Raw genomic sequence first — 20,711 nt, 5'->3', positions numbered from 1 at the left:
TTCGCAAGCAACGACTTTGAGTGTGCTTCTTCTCGTGGGTCAGGCGGTAAGGCCCAACGCGGTCGAGGCCGAGTTCGACTCCAAAGGGGGTCCCGACGCAACGTCCGATCGTTCCTATCCTTTTTTAAGAGGCCTACCCAAGGAGTCGTTGGCGGCTCGCCGAACTCGAGCCGACATTCCGTGTCACTCGTCTTGCGCCACCTGTTGTCTTGAGCAACAAACAGGCCTGCCTAGACAGACCCAGCTCCTCATATCTCGTTTCTCGAACCGGCCAATCCGGCCACCAGATGTTTAGGTTTTAGGGTCTTGTCTGTTCTCCAAAGATACAGGCTCTTCTTCCCAAAGCCCCGCCACAAATACAACCTTCTCTCGGGTGCCTATGGCAATTACTACCCCAATCCATGCATCGGCTGCTCCGTGGCATTGGCTGGCCTGGACTCGACGTTTCTCTGCTCGTGCAACACATCCTGATATGCAGCCCTCTTCGCCCACTGGCGACTGCTCCTTGGTTACCTGCTCCACAACCAAATCAGCCCATGCGTGCACATTTCATTGCCTTGGATGCCGGTTTGAGCTTTCCGGCTAGATGTCAGTCCGCCTCCAACGGAGCGGGACACCATCTTGGCAGAGACGATCTGCTTTGATGACTCGAAGGGTCTGCATAGTGGTCTCGGGTCAGAAGTTCCAATTGGGGTTACATCTTCTCCAACGGACCTAGGCTGCTCTATGTCTCTGTTGCCGTCATTGAAAAGCAGGACGTATTCCGATGTTGAGCGTGTGGCTTGGTGTGGGCTTGACGGCTGACTGCATATTCGATCTGATCAGTTTCCATGGTTTTGGGCCCTACGATCCATCTCTTCTCGAGCTCACGTCGGCATCGGCATCGGCAACCTCACTGTAGCTCTGTGCTGGCAGATGAAGAAATCGTGGCCGGCGTCGGGAGTCTTTCAACCCGTTACTTTTGCGGTGCGATCTTCCCAGGTCTCCGTTTCTTCAGCCTACCTTCCATGTCGCGTTACTTTGGCATTATGTGCAACGAGGCATCTGCATTCCATCTCCGCTGTCCACAGAATGTTGGCGTCTAGCCTAACGTAACGGTTTATCGGAGGCAGTGGTCTTCCACTTGACACGGGACGTCATCTCTGGAAGCGACGAGTCCGGTGAAGATCCCAAGCAATATGTTGCACAGGTGGGAAATCATTGACTTGCAAAATACGTCAAGTTTCGCAAGCTCGCTGACTTCATCTGGTCACGTCAGCATCACTGTCTCAACAGCATATGCGGCGGAGCCCGAAATGTTTGACCGCGATATCCAAGTGTCTTTCCTAACCAGTCCGCTCAACGCCGGCCTCGCATATTTTACGTGGTATCAACTCGACGAACAAGCCCGAGGCCATGCGCCGCCTGCATCAAAGTCGTCAGATCATGTAGCCATCGTCCTTTCATCACTCGCCACATAGAGAGCACACACGCATGAAGAAAGTGGTCGTACTCTGTCACTCCGATATCGTTAGTGGCCCGTGGTCCTCACGCCTGAGGGGAAAATACAGATGTTCGCATGGTGAGTATGTAGGATTAACTGAGTTGGTGAAAAGTTCTACCTACGTGCCACGGGATACGGCGTGTGGAATTGCATGGGTCATTTAACCCGCATATACCATGATATCAAATCTCTCACTATATTCCGGCGACGTCACGGAGGTGATATCACCAAACGACCATATGACGCCGTCTCTAAAACTCCAGGTTCACTGCCTCATAAAGCACCTGGTCGCCGCCAACTCACCCCAGAAGTACAGGGCTTCAACTTCATACAGTACACGACAGCAACGCAAAATCAGAAGACAGAATGATCTTGTAGAAGTGAGTTGCTCCACGCCAACAGAGCTCAATAAGTGGTGCATCAATCGAGTCGTCCCGAGACTTGTTTGTATTTAATTTGAGCAGCCGTTGGGTCGCCGCTGCGAACAGGAGCTTACCCCGAACTCAGACAACAGGCCGAATGCGGCCAGACCGGCAAAAGAGGGTATATCAATAATCCAGGGTGCCTATAACAGTACGCTATGGTCTTATTTCGACCGGCTTTTCGGAACCCTGCCACCATCATTCGTTCACAGCCTGCATACCACATCGTCACGTCCCATGTTACACCGCAGGCACTGCCATGGCCTTGAGATGAAGCTACGCAGGCCAACAGGGGGGCAGCCTGCTTGCTTAACCTTGGCCCGACATCTATAAACGGCTGGAACGCATTATCAGGATGTCACATTTGTAAAAGATGTATAGCATGGACATGGCATGGTCGGTAAGACAGCCGAATGCACCATTGCCTACGTGCAATTGTAGGTAGGTATGGTTCCTATCCGAGGCTCCGCGCTCAACGCCTTCCCTATCCGTCTCTGTGCACCGACTGCATTGCAGCCTTGCAAGGATCAAGGTTCGTAAAGGAATCGGCGTATTGCCACCCACGAGTTAGATCTCGCCCGGCCAGACGAGTCTCATGTTCGTGCGCCCGTTGTTGGGAGTGATTTGGCAAATCCAGTCTTTATCCGATGGGGGGGCCTTTAGCCGCCCTCCGCTTATAGAGCAAGAAGTGACCAAGCTGAATATCGATGGAGGGGCGGGCGGTGACTTGAGACCGTGATAGATGCTCCGAGGGAGCGGTTGTGTGTGAGCACCGTCTTCCGACGACCTTCTTCCATACGAACAGGGCAACTCCATGGCGCACGCAGGAGTCATCCTTCTAGATCCGAGAGGCGATGCGAGTCGGATGTGTGGCCTGGTCATACACCAGAGCTCTTGGTACTTTTGTCTGCCCAGGGTCACCCGTCCTAGAGACGGCTCCTCTGGCTGGGTCTCCAATTCGCATAGGGGTGCTCTTCCTTTCCAGGAATAAGGTGATCAACGGCCGCGGTGTTGAGGAAACCGGGGTGGACCTGGTCCAGGCTGGTCACCCCACACATCTTCATCGTCGTCTCGAGCTCATCGCGCAGGACTATTCAACGTCAGAGACTATTCTCGCCGCCCTGTTTGAAGAAGCAAAGGGGGGGGGCAATGAAGGGTGGAACTCACTATCAATATACCGCTCGACGCCCTCGGTGCCATAGTTGAGGGCGTAGAGCAGTCCCCTGCCGACGGCGACGGCCCTGGCGCCCAGGCAGAGAGCCTTGAAAATGTCGGTGCCGCGCGTGACGCCGCCGTCGACGTAGACCTCCATCTTGTCAAAGACGTCGGGGCAGTTCTTCTGCAACTCGAGCAGGACCAGGATGGTGGCGGGGCTCGTGTCGAGGCTGCGGCCGCCGTGGTTGGAGACAATGATGGCCTCGACGCCGTGCTCGGCGGCGCGCACGGCGTCCATCCAGGTCTGGATGCCCTTGAGCACAATGGGCAGCCCCCGGCACGGTGCGGCGCAGCCCAGCAATGTCGTCCCAGCAGACGTTGGCGTCAATGTAGCTGCCCATTTTCGAGCTTGAAATCAGCGGGCGTCGTTCTTGGCGGCGGCGCCCGAGATGGGCGAGGCCAGCGACTCGTCGGAGCGGACGCGCTCGTCTGCCTCGCGCTTGCCGGGCAGGGGCGCGTCGACGGTCAGGACGAGGGCCTTGACGCCGCGAGCCTGAGCGTCGCGCAGGAGGCGCTCCGAGTTGGCGCGGTTCTTGTCGACGTAGAGCTGGAAGAAGACGGGCACGTCGTAGGGCGTGGCGACGTCGTGGGTGGCGTGGGCGGCGAGTATGTCGGCGAGGGAGAAGCTGGCGCTGACGGAAACGGTCTGGGGCATGCCCGAGGCCTTGAGGGCGCGGCCGAGGGCCTTCTCCCCGTCGGGGTGGACGAGCTTGGCCATGGCCGTCGGCGGCGCGAAGAGGGGCAGACGGGCGGCGTGCGAGAGCATGGTCGTGCTCGTGTCGACCGTGGCGACCTGGCGAAGGACGCGGGGGCGCAGAGTGATGGAGGCGTAGGCCTCGGCGTTGCGACGCTTGGTGTGAAGGTCGGTGGCGGCCGACGAGACGAAGGCCCAGGCTTTGGGGGAGAAGGTGGTTGAGGCCACGGCCTCGAAGTCATGTGCGCTGATGAGGGTATCCAGGGGTGGTTTGGTCTGAGAGGTGGCCGGCGCAGGGATTGCGGTTCCGGTGGTTGTCGGGGCTTCGGGGCTCGGCCGGGACTCGGTTGAGCCGGTGGGTGATGACGCTGGTGACATTGTTAGGGGAGGATGATGGCTATACTGAGATTAGGTGCCGTGAGCGATGACGAGAGTCAGCGGGTTCAGATCAGTTGGGCCGTGCAGAGAGCAACGTGAGCATGCCAGGTACTCATCGATCAGGAGAAGAAATCATGTTAGTTCATTGATGAGAAGACGTCTGCAACGTTCAACACGAGAAGAGGCGACCTCGGGTGGATGCTCGCACGATCGGAGGGGAATGAACGTGGAGGAGGCGATCCGGGGGCGGTGGATTCGGTGGGGGAAGCGGCCAAGCGGCAGCGGCAGCGCTCGGTGAAGCTCATGCCGAGTGGCGCAGTGGCTGCTTTGCTGCATGTGGCTAGTGGACAAGCCTCCCAGGCAAGGTACCTCTCTACCTTCCCTTAGGTACCCACCTTGCCTTAGGTACCTACCTTGCCTCAGGTACCTACCTTACCTTACCTAGGTAAATTCCCTGAACGATATTCCAGGCGACACGGTAACTGACTTCTGAGATTTATTGATGCCGTGGATTTTTTTCTTTTGGAATTGATTCTGTGGAAACCCCGGCCGTGCCGCTCACCCAGCCAAGGCCTTGGTGATCAAGGCCGTAGCCCTCTCGCTGAGATCCATCTTCAACGCCAGCGCCCGGCCCGGCTCGCTCATCTTGGCCCACGTCTTCTGCAGGATGCCGATAATCTTGGGCTCGTCAATCTCCTCCTTGCTCTCAAAGCCGTCGAACTGGTCGTCGAGGAACACGAGACAGGCGACGTCCTCGAGCACCTGCGTCTCCTCGTCGGCCGCGAGGTTCTCCTTCCTGATGAGCGCCGCGACGCGCGCCACGTCGGCCGGCGGCACGTCCGTCTCGGCCGTCAGCAGCGCCGCCACCTGCGCCGCCGCCTGCGACTTGAGCTTGGCCCGCCACGTGAGGTAGCCCGGCCGCGTCATCGGGTACGCCGACCGCGGGATCTCCCAGCGCCGAAAGTGCTGCGCGCGGCACGCCAGCTGCAGCGCCGGGCCGGCCGCGGGGTGCCGCGCCGCGAGCCACCGCGTCATCTTGCGCGCGTAGTGCAGTTCGTAGGGGATCGGCGGCGTCGTCTCCGAGGCTTTGGGGTCGCCGGCGTGGGCTTCGTCGATGAGGTCGAGGCCCTTTTGGTAGGCTGCGGAGAGGGGAGGGAGTGTCGCCATTTTGTGGTCTCTCTCTGTCTCTCTCTCTCTCTCTCTGTCTCTCTGGCTTTTGCGTGTCTGGCTTGCTGAGCCTTGGCGCCGAGGATAACAGACAGGTTGGTAGCCTGGTGAGGGGCCTTAGGGTAGGTGTTCAAGATAGGCCAAGATGGGTGGTATCGCTGGACTAAACAGAGCGAGATTAAAAGACATGGCGTTGCCGTGAGGTCAAGTTGTGGATGAGTCAGCGGATCTAGAGGATGGGCGATTGGCTCGAGGACGACGACGACCCCCTTTCACTTCCCTTCACAGCAATGCCTCACTTGGGAAGCTTCAGCATTGCGGGGAGAGTTTGTAAGCCTCTCGGCGTTGAGGCAGCTCCGATTTTGGGGTCTTCATCGCGACATATAAAGTGAGGGCTAGCGTAGCCGGTTCATACGTGCAGTTGAGCGCTTCGCAAATGTCGCTACAAGGTACCTTAGGTAGGTAGCACAGGAGTGCTGGCAAACACTCCACGGGCTGGCGTGACACTAGTCGTGACATGGTCCACGGTGCATCTATTCCTGTTTGCCTGGTGCATCCACCTGGAGGGAGTTGTCGTGGCTGGAGTAGCAGAGTTTGCTGTTGGACACAAGGAATATCCAGCCATGGAGCACAGTCGTGCTCTGAGCGACCTGGAAGAACAACAACGGCAAGAGCTCAGCCACGGAAAGTGGACATTAAAACAAGCTCTAACATATTTTTACCATTCAGTCTATTGTAGGCAGTGACTCTATCCAATACTGGTCGGCAGCCCCTCGATAGTGAAGTCGCCGCACACCAAAGGGGCAACCGCATTGTCAACATCGTACGCATTCATACGTTACCTTTGCGACCTGGAGATCGCTTCCCCCGCCCAAGGTAACTCAAGGACGAGCGTTTTTGGGTGGGTTTCTGCCCATGGTAAACGAACCGATCTTTCGACGTTACAACCCTTGACCCACCTCACATCACAGCACACCAGCTGGCCTTGATCTCAGACATTCAGAATGGGCAGGACCAAAGGCGGAAAGCACGCAAGCAAAGTCTCTGAGCAGGTCCCGCCAGATGAAGAAGTACGCATCTCAGCAGCAAACCTCCTCCTCGGTCTGGACCCCTTCGTCCTGAAACACAAGCACAAGAACAAGTCCACAAAGACCCCGGTTCAAGACGACGACAAGCCAACGTCGGCAACAACGCCAACAGCAGACCTCAGCACCGAAAGCTCTGGAGGTTCTTCCACCACCGAAGAGGCATCGAGCGATGATCAGTCGAGTCCCTCAAAGGCGAGCACGGACGCTGAGACGCCCGCTGAAGCCCAATCGGTCGAGGCCGACGACTCGTCCAGTGCCCCTGAGACCAGCGACGCGGAGTCCAGCGCCGGAGAGGCTGCTCAGGCTATCGTGGACGAAAAGAGCGAAAAGAGCGTGAGTTTCGCGGAGGACAAAAGTCAGACAGATGAGTCGACTCAGACGTCCTCCATTGACGCCATGACGACCGATTCCGAGAACGATCTCGCCAAGCCAATGCCGTCAACCGCTCCGACCGACAAGTGGACTGCGTCGGACGATGCCATGATCATAGGCATGAAGGAGGACGGTGCTACATGGGCCGTCATTGGCAACGCCATCAGCCGGGGAAAGAACGAAGTGAAGAAGCGATATCATGAGATAAAGGTCGTCACGGCGAACGCAGCATCAACACCAACTAATAAGCAGGCGAGTGTGGACACCACCGAGCCAGAAAAGCCACAGAAAGCGAAACCATCCAAAGACACCGAGCACGATGAGTTCAAGGACAAAGCCGAGAAGACGTGTGACGATGAAAAGTCCAACACCAAAGCCCACACCAAGAGAAGGACCCAGTCCTCGTCCAAAAGCCCCCCCTCGACGACCCCCACGTCCCTCTCTGCCATGGAAGCCGCGCTCCTCGCTTCCCCGCCCTCGTCCACCACCTCTTCCTCCTCCGACGGTGACGAAGCCGGCTACGACGCCGATGGCTTCGACCCTTACTCCCCTGACCCGCGCCCCGATCCCTTCGCCCACGAGCGCGAGCGCCGCCGCCAGGACCGCTTCATGCAACGCCATCTCTGGGCAGCCCTCTACCCGCGCCACCGCACCGCCCAAGACCACCAAGACAAATATGCCGGCGCCACCGGCTTCGCGGACCGAGGCTTCTCGCGCCGCGACCGCCGCCTGCTCGCCTCGCTCGAGGACCGCCGCCTCGGCAACCGCTGGCTCGAGATGCAGGCCAACTTCTTCAACGCCACGGGACGCATGCTGCCGCTGCACCTCATCAAGGCCAAGCTCGAAGGGCAGGGTGCCGCTGACGAGGAGCAGAGGCTGCCGCGCGTCGCGAGGTTCGAGCAGATGGTCGCCAGCTGGAACAGCAGCGTCGCCGATAGCGAGGAGCTGCTCGATCCGGCTCTGGCTGGGGAGGTGCCGGAGGATGCGATGACGTGAAAAGCACAACACGAGGGGGATCTGGAGTTGGCCGGCTTGTGGGGTGGTTTCCTGGAGATTTCATTCTTGTCCTGTTGGGGTTTTCACGGATCCGGAGGTGTTTTTGCCCATGGCCTTTGGAATACTATTCCCGTCACGAATAGACATGAGCTGGTGGCCTGGAGAGAGTCAAATTCCAAGACGAACGATAATTTCCAGACGCAGCGAGGTGGCCACGAAAAAAATCCCGTCTATTTCCTGTGCTGTTCTTCATGCATACTATGCTCCCTCCCTCTATTTGTAGCTCTTTGACCTGCTACCGCCAAAGCTCTGCCAGAAAATCCTGCTTCATCGACATCTTGACCTCTTCGATGGATACTTGTCAGGGAACCAAGTATGGCATTCGTCGCAAGGCTCGTCGAGTCGGATCGTCTGCCATATCTGACGGTGTCCGCATGGCTTTTGGATCAGACTAGCCGGGTGACAGAAGCGGGCGAATGTAAAGGTAAGGTGCTTGCAGACGAATGCATGAGCGTAGTACTGGCACATGATATCTGTCTTCCCCTTGCTGCTCGGCGGATAGAATATGCTGTGATGTTGCTGCTGCTGGTGACGGTCAGAGTGATGGCTACAATATGCTCGTTTGTCCATGTTATAGAGTCTAAGCTGACCAGATTGCGCGGCTGTCGTGCTCGCACGTAGGTTGAATTCTGGGCACAGAGTGACCTGATTTTCTCAGAGGCCGAGTTCAGCCTTGATAAAAACGACGTGGCCGATGGTGTTGAATTCGAGGCCTGAGTCTGTGTCAAGACGGAGCAAGTGCTCAGGGCAAAAAATAGCGGAAATAAAAGAGCAACGTCAACAATGGTTCTACTATTCACAAGATGACGCTGACAGCGTGGATTTTATCTTGAACATAGTTACACAAGCATCTTCAACGAGCATAGCCATTCTGACTAGAATGTTGACGAAGCTGCTGCCTCCCCTTGAACAGCCGATAAAGGTTGGCAAACAGCGACGACGTGTAGTGAGTGAATCGACTGAACGAAAGCTTCGGGCACCGAAATGTGACCACATATGGGAAGGCGAGTTGTTTGGAAAGCTGTAGGCAGCCTCGTCTTCAAGTGTCAAGCCGACTTGCCTGAAGTATCTCGAGTCCAATAGAAAACAAAATTCCACCTAACGGTGGCCGTCAGCACCCCTGTTGCCGTTTGAGCCCCATGTTTGCTCTCGCCTTGCGGCAGCAAACAGTCTCGAAAAGCAGGGCTGCGATTGAGTGTTCAGAGATGCTTCGCCCCAACACATCTGTCAACTGGAAACAAAACCCAAGACATCTGGAAGAGACAAGTCAGCTACGTGGCAGCCTCTCGCCTTGTGAGCCTAAGATGGTGGCTCCAAATGGACAGTCATCCGTTGCACTGGCCGCAGACAAATGCTGGCTCTGTTGGGGAACGAGAGGGGTCTGTTCAAAGTCCCATCACGTCAGGTGACTGCCTTGGTCGGATCATCAGGGTGACATTAACGAGGCATCGGAAGATGTTGTGTCAGGCGTCAGACTCGGATCGGGGTTCATGATGTTGGCAATCGACGGCAGTTTGTGTGCTGCCGCAACAGATGGATGGCTAGATCGGTTGTGTGTCGGGCAACCCATGCCATCGGCAAGAAAGTGAAGGGGCGGCCACGTCTGAGACAACAAGCAGCACTGGGGTGGGTGCGGCGACCCGAGACCTGCGTCCCAGTAGGCCCCTGAGGTTATGCCTGACCCCGTGGTTGAAGGCACTTTCAAGCGACGCTGTAGTTGGCGTCTGGAATGGTATGGCCTGGCGTGGTCTCGCAGACGCGTGGGAGAGGGGCACGGTGCATGACGCATGGCGCACGGCTGTCGTGCGTTCTGCCTTGCATGCTGGGGCTCAGGGACTCCGAACAAGTGAGATCAGGTAGTTTCGTCCCATCATTTGGAACGGACAGAGGTCATCCCTCACCGCCTGTTGGCTTCGACTTGGCCCAATGCTCCCACTATACACGCGCTGCTACGTCAGGAGTGGTAAGCAGAGGCAACAGAATCGGAGGAGCGACCACGGGGTGGCCGCATATGTGGCGGCCAAGTGCCGGACTGTTGTCAGGCCAAAGTCAAGGCATAGATGTAGAAGTGAATTGGGCCGTGGTCATGATGGTCCTTGGGCAACATCAGTTGATCGGGCACCACGGCTGGAAAGCGGAAGATGCGAAGTAGACCCAAGACTGTTGGTTGACTGAAGCCTCTGAGGCCAATTATTCGGCTGAAGCTAAAACAGCTGAAGCCAAAACAGCTGAAGTTGGAGACGAGGCGGTTCCTTTCGTCCAGTGCTGGCTTAGATGCGCTGGCAGGTTTGGTCAAGGCCAAGTTGGGTGTAGGTGATGTCGAAGTGAGGTGAAGCTGATGGTTGTCATGGCCATGTTGATTTCAAGTGGAGTACAGTAGGTAAGGTACAAGTACATGCTTACCTTGCTTGAACTACCTAGACCATGCTACCCACCTTGGCAGAGGAAGGGTCCTTCTTGCCCGTGTCTTGGGAAAAGAGGTGGCTGGGGAAGTCGATGCTGGTGGGAGTGGGGTCGGCCAGGTCGGTCCTCCCTTCCCCTGCCCATCGAAACCTGTAGCGCGTCACTTTCGTGTGTGGTCAGGCGCGTCGAGTCAAGCGACGAGAAGGGCAAGGAGCACCAGTACCGACTGCCATTGCACTGTTCCTGGTCATAAACGCATGTTTCCAGAGATCCAGATCATGTACACCATCGATACCTAGGGTAGGCACCCAGGTAGGCCGCCTGGCGTGTGTTCTTTCGGTACCTACCTAGGTACCTAAGATACCTACCTACCTACCTACTATGGTACCTGCCCCGTTGAAGAGCGGCATCCCGAGGCGAGTTTCTCGAGCACACAACCTTCTCAACAAGGCATCCTCCGGCGACCATACCATGACATGCTGAGGCCCTTGTCCTGGGTCTTCCTACGGTCCATCTGGATGTTTCAAGACACAAGACCAAGACGCACACGAATCCACAGAGGCTGCAGGCCATGAGCTGGAGGTCGCACGGGTTTTGCCGTTGAACGACGCCGGTCGAGAACCAGGGCAAGCCCAGTGTCACCTTGTGCTGCAGTCCGAGGCACCTCATTCATAACCAAACGTCCCTTTGCCCATTATTCCTCATCGATCCTTGCCCATGGCACTTGGTCCTGCTCGAGGAGTCTCGCGAACCAAGACCACCGTATGTCACCAGCTTCGCCCTAGCAGAAGCAACGGCAAGACTTTCGCCGCAAAACCGGTCTGGCTCGATTGGGCGCTGGAGCTGGAACACGGCGCAGGTACCAAACAACCACCACACGCACTGCCAGGCGAGACCAGTGCGCAATCAGTCCCTCCATGGCGGCGGCAGCATCGTCTCATTCATATACGTTGCTTGTTAGCCTTTCAAGACACCGTGATGTATAGCTGTGGCTATCACGGCTCCAATGGTTGATCTAACTACAACAGCATGTCCCGCCTCGGTACCATGTACACCTCTTGTCAGCCGGCCGTCTCCTTCAATCTCCTTTCACGGGACGACATGATACCCACAAAGCTAAACCCAGGCCAGCGTCAGGATGGACCCTTGACCTTGGATGGTTCGCTCCTCCAGCAGCAGTTCGGCACGGGTTCAAACGACCACAGGCCAGAGCCACCCCTGAACCCCCAATGGACCTGGACCCGGACCAGGTTCAGACCCCGGCTGATGCTTCAATTTAGCGCGTCGTTTCGTTCGGCCGGCCATTCAGCCTGCTGATTGCCGACCATATTCTTGTGCTGCTCACCCTCGTCCTGGAGCTCTCTCGAGCTGCTTCCCCGTCCACAGAACTCTCTCACGAACGAAACAGGACCCTCAACTCTTCTTGGAGAAAGCAACCGTCCATCCCCAGCCACCCCATACTCGTTGACCCGCTGGCGCATCTTAGCGCCAGTAGCTTCTCATCCTGAACCTCCCCCTCGGTTCACCGAAGACGTCGCTGACGCCGCGGCCGGCGTCGACGCCAACGCTCATTCGACGCGCGCGGGTGCGAGCTTGTTGATTTGCGGACGCACCTGGACGTGGAACCCAACGGCCAGCTCATCGTGCAGCGAAGCTCCGCATCGCCAGCCCATCATCGCTCTCGAACTTTTCCCTCTCGCGCTGCCTTGCACGCCTGGCCTTTGCTCTGCCTCTCTGGTGGTTCGTTCGTGGTACCACGGCACAGCGCCCACTTCCTTCTCTGCCGTCATCGCCCAGGAGAAAACGGTAGACGGCGCAAACCCAGCTTTTGTTGACCAGCATGGCGATGCGTCTCTGACCACTACGCCAAGGTCCACACTCGTTCATGCACAGTATTGCTACGCCCGGTGCTGCTGCTACTGCTGATACGTACCCTGCGTTCGTCTCTGCATAGACCTGCACGTCTCCTTTAGCATACATATACCTACAGGCTACGGCTACTTTAATCTTCCAGGCTTTTGCACTCGCTCTGCTGCTGCTGGTTCTGCCACGCCTGCTCTGAATTGCTTTCTTCCCTTTTATTTATTTTCCCAGTCAGCCCTACCCTGTCCAATCTCGCATGGACATGGCCTGTAGGTAGCCAAAGAACTCCGGCACCGCAATATTTCAGAGCACACCAGTCTCTGCCTCGACCCTTTTCCCCAGGCCTAGCATCGGTCAGATATCGGTCTCCACTGCCATCGTCTGGCGACTATCAACTGCCAGCCTCCGAGCCACGACCTCATTCTGGACCGGGCTTCCCAGCGAAATCCGCCCCTCACCGCCTCAACCTTGCTCCGGTTGCCTCTGCCCACACTCGTTTTGGCCCTCCTCAGGGATTGCCCCCGTAATCAGCCAATCTTTCCACCATCCAAGCTGCGGATCTCCCGTTTATAAGGGCGACTTTGGTAACGGTTCCCTGGCCAAGCGACACGTCGTTGTGCCTTCTACGAACGGACGCCTATCAGTCGTATTCGCCTTGCGGTCGGAAGCTTTGAGTCTACAGCATCGGACACTCACTTGATTGCTGCGACGAAGACTGCCACAGAGGCTTGCTCCTTCTCTTGTCGCTGCATCCTCTGGCGTTGAGACGGACTCACGGCACTGGCCGGTCTGCCCAACTGATCCTGCCCTACTTTGGCAGTCAGTTTGATGCACATTGGTCCGTCCTCCTCCAATAACCAACCACCAACCACTTCCGTCTCAAACCACCACCGACCACTCAGACAACAGATGCACCTGTAGTGTACTGTTTTGACATCTGGAACATCGGGAAGTTTTTGTCTCAACTCAAGCAAGACGCTTAGCGAAAGTACAGTGACAGCCTTGGCGATTTATCTCACCTTACCACTTCACGCCTGTTCTCATGCATCCCGTCTGCCACGAACGACCTCATTCTCACCTCACGCCCCTCTTCTCATCATTCTCTTTGGCACTTTTGCCCTGGGACCACTCGTTATACCCAAGCAACACAGCTGCCAGAAAATCCTCAGGCAACGAAATACATACCTTTCGACAAGCAGAGCAAACCGCCAATAGCAGAACAGTCCCGGGGAATCAATTTGGACACCATTTGTATTCGCCCTGACATCACCTGACATATCCACTCGCCCAACTGCCAAGTGGATAGTGTCAAGCACCGAGTCTCTGGGAACTGTTGTGCTCAGTCTGCACCGCCGCCTTGGTTGACCGCCGCCTTGATGGCGTCGTCGCTCGTGGATCAGAAGTTTCTCGGCCGTCTGGCCAGGACGGTCGAAGCAGACAATCCCTTGCTGTCATCCATGCTGCTCAAACTCCTCGGATTGTCCCTCAGCCTCGCAGAACAGTTGGTTACAGCCAAGAAACAGCGCCGCCCAGATCCCGCCAGAAGCCCGAAGTCTTTGGAGCTCATTCTTCATATCATATGGCTTTCACGAGAGGGCCTGGTCATGCTTCAGCAGTATGTCATACCCATGGTAGGGAATCATACCGAGTTGAAGGTGCTCGCGTACAAACTCCAAGCATCTTTCTATTACATCTTTGTGTTGTTCCACAACAACCCTCCGGTTTCGACGATCGGCATTTCGACACCTGACCCGGCGACCAGCGCAGTACTGCCAGGAACGACACCACCCAGATCCGATAAGGGCAAGGGCCTCGCCATGGAAGGTGACTGGAACACTTCGCAAAACTCCATACAACCCACACATCCTCTTGAAGGAGGGCCAGTCCATCCTCCGCCGGGCTTCGCCCCTCAACACAATGTTGTCGATCTTCCCGCTCGATTTCTGAAGGAGCCTAAAAACTTTCTTCCCGAGGCCCATCAGTACTTCCAACAAGCAATCGGTCTGGCAGACACGTATCTTTGGGGTTCCCATTCATTACGCCTGTCCGTCAAGACAGAATACGCTGCATTCCTATGGGACTGCTTGCACGATGGCGAAGGTAGCCGCAAGGTCGCCAAGGACGCTATAGCCGAGGTGTATGAAGCCTCGGAAGGCATGGACGACGACATGTTCACGGACGCTTGCGAACTCGTCACCGTTCTTGGGAGGATGATGAAGCGAGGGTTGGGCACAAACAACATGGGTTCCACCAACACCTTGAGAAGTCAGCGCGATACCGCCAGCCCAGCCCAGCCGTTGTATGCGCAGGCTCCTGCCGCTGTGCCGCCCCCGGGGATGGAGAACCCCATCTGAGCACACCACACCAATGGAAGGATAAGCTCGCGAAGCGTCGGCTCCTCCATTGATGATAGTCTACCATTGTCCGGTTCAGAAGAAGAACATGACCAAACAAGCTTCCCAGCGCCTGTCGCACACCGCGACACATCTTGACTGTACATCACTAAATCCAGTACATACATACCAACTTTAATACCAACACCACCCGGACTCAGCAACAGGGACTTGGTCCTCGGCATCACAGGGCGCACAGGGTTCATTGACTTAGCTGCATAGCGAGCCGTGCTTGTATTTGGTTGAATGGGATTCTGTAACTATATGTATATTGAACATATCTAAGCTGTCAAAGCTGTCTTTGTCCCATTGCTTGCTTAACCCTGCTTGCTAATCGTGTGATGTGTCCCGCTTCTTGCGTGTCAGGTGCCGGCCTTACTATGTTTCGTAGAGCATAGTCACCACACGGGCGCTATTTCTCAACCCCTTTCCCGGCCCAACGCACTGCGATACTCTCTGAATGGGTTTTATCATGCGTACCTATACGGATGTTGCCGGCTTGGGTAGTGTTCTGCCCACGCATTTCCTCAGCTATTATACTGCGAGGTCTCTCAATCTCATGTTTCATTTCATGGTATGCCCTGGACAGATGTGGAGCGAACCAAACCAACCTACCTACCTTAGTTGAGCGGTTCGTCCGGCCCCCTTCCAGAGTCACGTAACCCGCGAGGCAAGCCACGGGTAGGCGAGTAGCGATAAATGCGTAATGCCCGCTACACTCACTAGACGACGGATGAACCTGCAAGAGTAATCTCACCGTCTGCTGGCGGCTGCCCCGCGATGGCGTGAGTGCCCGAGGTTAGCAGTCTGTTCGTTTCTGGTTGGCTGCCGACTTGGTCGCACGAGGGTGCTAGGGGGAGGGTAATGAAGGAGGAAAAGAAGAACTGGCTGTGCCTGGTCGGGTCAAACGGTCTTTTCTACAGTCAACAGTGTTGAGAACAAGTCGTTCTTCGAGGCCAATAGCAGCCGGGACAGAGCACATCAAGCGCAGGGGCGCTCGACAACGGCAATACAGCAAAGAAGTGCAGATTGTGTGACGGGCGGGCGGCGCCTGCAGAGATCACGCGAGAAGAAAGGTGTATGGAAATCAATAGTCGAGTAAAATTCATTTGGTATCTTATGAGTAAAATCCTTCCAACGCCCCAAGCCGAAGATCCGTTTACCACAGGTCTGTGGTGTAGGCATGTAATTGTCAATGGTATAATATATAAACGCAACGCCGCTCCTTCCGTCCCCCAGGTCCAGGTCGTCAACTCACGACATGGATGTTTTCGCCGAACATGTCATTAGTGCGCCCACCGACAGGCTGATGGCTACTGGCTCTTGTCCCACACGTTGGCCCTGGCCCTAAAAGTCCCAGGCCCCGGCTTGCGTCTCCGACTGCCGATGTTCAGCAGTTCCTGGCCCTTGGCAGCAAATTGGCCAACCTCAAAGTGTTCGTGCCCGACAGTGATGAGCTTGAGAATGGTCCCAAAGCCAACGACAACAGAGGCCGTGCCGACCTTGACCATCGGTCCCAGCTCTGAGATCATGAGACAGCCGCCCAACTCGTCGTCAGAGTGCAGTGGCATCGTCTCGTAAACGTCGTGCCGGCCAGAGTGTGAAGCGACCCAAATTTCCCACTTGTCCAGCTTCAAGCCGGGCCTGTCGTCTTGTCGGAAGCTGTAGATACGCCGGCGCAGGCCCTGGGTCGTGGGCGACGAGTCAGGACTGTACCGGGCGGGAAGGGGCTGATCACGGCGTACGCCGACGATGAAGCCGCCTGACAGAGCCTCCCACGTGCCTGGGTTGTTGATACGCCTCTGTGACATTATCGTATCGGGCCACTTGCAACAGCTTCGACTGGCCGGGGCACTTGAGTCGCGGAAGCAAATGGTATCGCCGTCCTCCTTGGGTAAATAGGTCTGGATGACGCAATCACCGGTATTGCTATCGTTGTACGCAAGGCCGAACGAGATGAGCCCGACAGATCCACATTGTGGTTTCCTTCGAGCTGAGTGGAAAGCTCGTAGCGTCTGGGGTTGAATGGGACCTGTCTCGAATACGTGCAGAAGCCGATACGCCTTGCCGTCAACGAGATCAACCGAGTGCTGTCGTGCCACGAGGAAACAGTCCAGACCTGGAAGTGGTACGACCTGAGAAGCATCTCGGTCCTCGAGCGAGTGCATGTCGAGGCTCACGGAAGTCCAACATTGGTCTTGTTGGTTGGCCACATGTATGCAGCCCTTTTTAGAAGCTGTCAAAACAGAAAGAGGAGAGTCGCGATCAGACATGGCTTTTTAGAGTCAGTCAATCTTGTACTGAATCAAGTAACACCAAGACTTACATGATTGGGCGAGAGGCTTGACGGAGACCAAGGGGCTCCTACAGATAGCGAACTCGATCACCGTTCCAGTTGAGGTTGCAAGCTCCATCATGGTGCCGTTGCGGCGAACCACGAATAAGGAGGGTGAAGAATTGGTTGTGGCGGGACCGAAAAAGAAGGCTTGGAGTTTTTGGCCTTGAAGGTCGACGGGAAGCGAAGGGCCCCATCTCTTCTCTGTCAGATGCCAGAGGTGAGCTTTAGAAGGCGACAAAAGGGCCAACCAGCAACAATCATCATTGATAGCCATGGCCGAGACCGGGAAGAGGCGATCCGGGGGCTCGGAAACTTCGCCCAGCGCATACTGCCCCTGTCCAGCCCGAACATCCCAAACGCGGATGGAGCGGTCAAGCCCGACGGATACAATATGGCCGTCGACTGAAGCAGCCATCAGGACAACATCGAGGGTGTGCCCCTTTGACAAGGATGTAACTGACGTGAGCGGCTCAGTGTCGAAGTCATGTCCCGACTTGAACTCTGCATCCTCTTTCCACAAAAGATAGCTCATAAACAAGCGGACGGCTGCGAGGATGAGTATGACAGTCAAGACAAAGCGAACAAGGTGATGATCAATGAAGTCGTACAATGCCGGCAGAAAAGGTCGCTCAGGAAGTCGAGGTGTTCGGTCGGCACCTTTCAATACAAAAACGAGCGGGTCATACACCTGGGCGATATAGCTGTGCGCCCATGGTTTGATGACGCTGATGACCTCCCGAGCGGTTTCGTGATCTTGAAGACGAAGCCAGGAGGTTGGACTTCTAGCTTGATGTATATCCACCAACAAGGATTCTTTCTGTTGGGTCAGGCTCGACTTGGTGTCTGACAGGCGGAACAGGCCACCAAGCACGCGGAGGATTGTCTGGTTCTCGAAGAAATGCCACTGGGCAGCCAATACGAAGCCGACCATGATGATGGTGCCGGCGATGCGTGTAGACATGGCAATTTTCCCCTGCAGCAGAGCGTCGGTCCAGCTGGCACGTGCAGCAGATTCGCTCGGGCGTCGTGTGACCCTGGATGAGGCTTTGTCTAGCGCCTCGCTGAGCTCTGTACGCCTTACATCTACGCCAAGGACCGACAGAAAGAATGTTGACAAGTAGAAAAAGTCAAAGACGATGGCAACGGCGGCAAAAGTGCAAAAGGCAGAGACACCAGGCGAAACAACCCTGGAAAGCGCCCATAGAATCAACACATTTTGCAGAGAGCTCGCGAGGGCGATGGGAGCCGTGTCGCCAAAGGCGTGTCCGATGCGACTGCTAGTGCTGTGTTCTGAGGGTGTTGCAATAACGGCATTGATGAGTCTGAAGATATTTTCAAGACTCATGGATAGCACAACAACGGGATAGGCGGCCTGCGGGATTCTGGACAGGTCAATCTTGAAGACGGCGCAGACGGTGAAGCTCGACAAGATGGACAGCATGATCTGCGTCATGACAGTCACAATCAGACCAGTCTTTGACTTGACGGCCCTCAGCTTGGACATGCTCACGAAGAAATAGAGCATGGACAAGCCATAGGCCAAGGCCAGAACGATGGTGTCATGGATGGACATGGGTTGGAACTGAAACTCGTAAAGCTGATTCGACATGCTGCTGCCGTCGGCGGGGTAGGCTGTCCATTTGTCTGCCATCTGGGTCGCCAAAGCAGCGGCTTTTCGCTCCCACTGGCGACCAACGGGCGAATCGCGCAAGTGGATGAGGGTGATGACTAGTGCATCAGCGGCCAGCAACCTCCGGTCTTCGAAATGCTTGCCACTGAAAACGATGGAGTGCCGGAGAGTGGTGTTGACGGAGGTAGGCTGGCTCTTGCGCTCGTTGACGGTGGATATGATGTCCGCGTCTGAGCTGATGCGCTCGGGCGACCCGTACCAGTACTGCAGGGGTGAGTGGAAGAACCAGGACTGATTCGTCAATCCGTTGATGACATGGAAAGCGTCACGGTCATTGGGCGTCATGTCGAGGCTATGATCTCGCACTTCGATGGCAGGTTGGCCGGAGCGGCGGGGATCGAAGTTCTCTGTCGGGCCCAAAAGTTCATCCTGCAGTTGTAGGGCGCCTAGCAGGACTTCGCGGTCGAGGGCTTGCATGTAGCTCCCGTGGACCCAGACGGAGCGCATCACGACGTCTGGCTCGACGGTAGCTTTCTCGATGGGCTGGGCCAGCGTCCAGACATGGTGCGGGAGGTTGGAAGCGCCGTTTGTAAAATCGGTGGTATAGAGGAAAGGAAAGGGATATATCAGAACAGCGGCGACAGCGGTGGAGATGAGAAGTGTGGTGATGACGTGACGAGTCGCATAGGCGCCATACCGCGCGAAGGCTCGGCGTAGAGGATGAGAAGGTGTGAGGACGGGAGCTTCGGTCGTTCTGGAGATTGCCACTGGGGTCAGCATACGCCCTCGATCGACGTCCTCGATCGTGGAGAATAGTAGAGCAGATGGCAAGACATACCCTCGAAGGGGATAAAGGAGATACCAGATCATCTGCGGCGAGACTTGCGATGGCAAGCGAGCAGGTCCGTGGGTCAGTCGAGGGGTAGGCGTAGCCTTGTTATCATGTGTTGTCGTCCATGGGGTAGGACGTGAGGAGATGCGGTCTTCGGGTCTGAGAGAAAGAGCTGTGAGGTCAATCGGAAGCAGCTGTTCAGGCGTGGACCGAAGGAGGTCACGGGCTGATGACTCGAATGACGGGGGCTTCCATGGGGGACGGTCTTGTTGGTTCTCTTTGGCCTGTGAGCTTGTTGGAGCGGAGTCGAGATGGACGGGTTCGGGGGAAGGTGGCACTTGGTCGGCGGGCGGGAAGGTATTCGGCGGGCGGAGACCTGAGTAATGCAAAGACAGGTAGCGTGGGCGTAGTCTGAGACAGAGAGGACTTGTGGTGTCGAATGAGGGAGTTGCCAGCAGAATGACGACAGTGTGGCGGCCAAATGCAGACGGATATTGGCGACAGGATGGCGGCGTCAATCGACACTACACAAGACGTTGCGCGTTGCTTCCTGGGCTTGGATCCTGGACACAAACTCGACGAGTCGACGAGAACGTTTGGGGGATGATGTAGGGTGGTGGGCAATCGGCAGGTTCGTATCGTCCCAAAAGGGGATGAGGCATCAAGACATCGAAGCTAACCCAGTATGCCTACAGTAAGGCGAGGTTAGAGTCGAAAGAAGGGATGTGGATGTCGTGGTGGAACCTTGACTGGTTCTGAGAGGAACACAGCTCAAGGTGGTGTGGTGGCCTGTCCCAAGTGCCAGTCGAACGAGCGAGTGCAGGGCTCTCTCAGTGGTCGCATCCGTAGGATGATCGCCGAGGAGAGAGGGGGGCGCCTGGGTGGCGCGGGTGGTCTGGGCCGCCCACCTACCTCCTTTACCTTTCCCTAGACCGAGGGTCTAGAGTCGCCTGAACAGCGTCCCATCTTCGCTTGGCCCTGCTTTGGATCTGCTTAGATCTCCGCTGCCCTCTGCGCAGAACCTGCCAAGCGTCGATTGATCATCCGTCTGATGCATCTCTGGCAGCCCAATCTCGGAACGACTTGTGGAGGGGCCTGAAAACCTGGCAAGATTCCGGCCGGTAGGTAGCTCGGCATACACTTCTCCAGTCAGTGAAACATGTCGAGACAGTGTCCCATAAGTAGGTTGGGGCTGTGCCCCTGACCTCCCATCATTCCCTCTCCCACCCCCTCCCGAGTTGCCAGTCGCCAGGGCCACAATCGAGACTCGAAAGGGCTTCGAGGGGGTTGAACAACAGAAGATCGGGAGGGCTGTGCTTTGCAGCTTCCATTCGTTCGTCGTGAGAGGTGTGTCGATTCTCTCCTTCGCTGAAGGAC

General features: G+C 56.4%; 5 protein-coding genes across 5 annotated transcripts; 2 read left to right on the top strand and 3 right to left on the bottom strand.

Moving 5' to 3' along the window:
- Window positions 1–2,831: 2,831 nt before the first annotated feature.
- Window positions 2,832–4,192, bottom strand: VDAG_01430 (cytochrome b2; the record flags this gene model as incomplete). Its single annotated transcript, XM_009650316.1, has 3 exons — window positions 2,832–2,995; window positions 3,073–3,364; window positions 3,542–4,192. 3 exons carry the CDS (start codon window positions 4,190–4,192, stop codon window positions 2,832–2,834), a joined length of 1,107 nt encoding a protein of 368 aa, XP_009648611.1.
- A 558-nt stretch (window positions 4,193–4,750) lies between these two features.
- Window positions 4,751–5,359, bottom strand: VDAG_01429 (uncharacterized protein; the record flags this gene model as incomplete). The annotated part of the gene is made up of 1 exon (XM_009650315.1): window positions 4,751–5,359. One exon carries the CDS (start codon window positions 5,357–5,359, stop codon window positions 4,751–4,753), a length of 609 nt encoding a protein of 202 aa, XP_009648610.1.
- A 1,004-nt stretch (window positions 5,360–6,363) lies between these two features.
- Window positions 6,364–7,815, top strand: VDAG_01428 (uncharacterized protein; the record flags this gene model as incomplete). Its single annotated transcript, XM_009650314.1, has 1 exon — window positions 6,364–7,815. One exon carries the CDS (start codon window positions 6,364–6,366, stop codon window positions 7,813–7,815), a length of 1,452 nt encoding a protein of 483 aa, XP_009648609.1.
- Window positions 7,816–13,517: 5,702 nt separating this feature from the next.
- On the top strand, window positions 13,518–14,495 carry VDAG_01427 (uncharacterized protein; the record flags this gene model as incomplete). The annotated part of the gene is made up of 1 exon (XM_009650313.1): window positions 13,518–14,495. The coding sequence occupies one exon, from the start codon at window positions 13,518–13,520 to the stop codon at window positions 14,493–14,495; it is 978 nt and encodes a 325-aa protein (XP_009648608.1).
- A 1,135-nt stretch (window positions 14,496–15,630) lies between these two features.
- VDAG_01426 (uncharacterized protein) lies at window positions 15,631–19,372 on the bottom strand (the record flags this gene model as incomplete). Its single annotated transcript, XM_009650312.1, has 3 exons — window positions 15,631–16,770; window positions 16,861–19,256; window positions 19,341–19,372. 3 exons carry the CDS (start codon window positions 19,370–19,372, stop codon window positions 15,848–15,850), a joined length of 3,351 nt encoding a protein of 1,116 aa, XP_009648607.1. The 3' UTR covers window positions 15,631–15,847.
- Between the last annotated feature and the right edge of the window lie 1,339 nt (window positions 19,373–20,711).

This window comes from Verticillium dahliae, genomic scaffold (genome assembly GCF_000150675.1).
Source record: "Verticillium dahliae VdLs.17 supercont1.2 genomic scaffold, whole genome shotgun sequence".
Lineage (NCBI taxonomy): Eukaryota > Fungi > Ascomycota > Sordariomycetes > Glomerellales > Plectosphaerellaceae > Verticillium > Verticillium dahliae.
The sequence above is the reverse complement of the archived record's forward strand: the minus strand, read 5'-3'. Positions and strand labels throughout refer to the sequence as shown.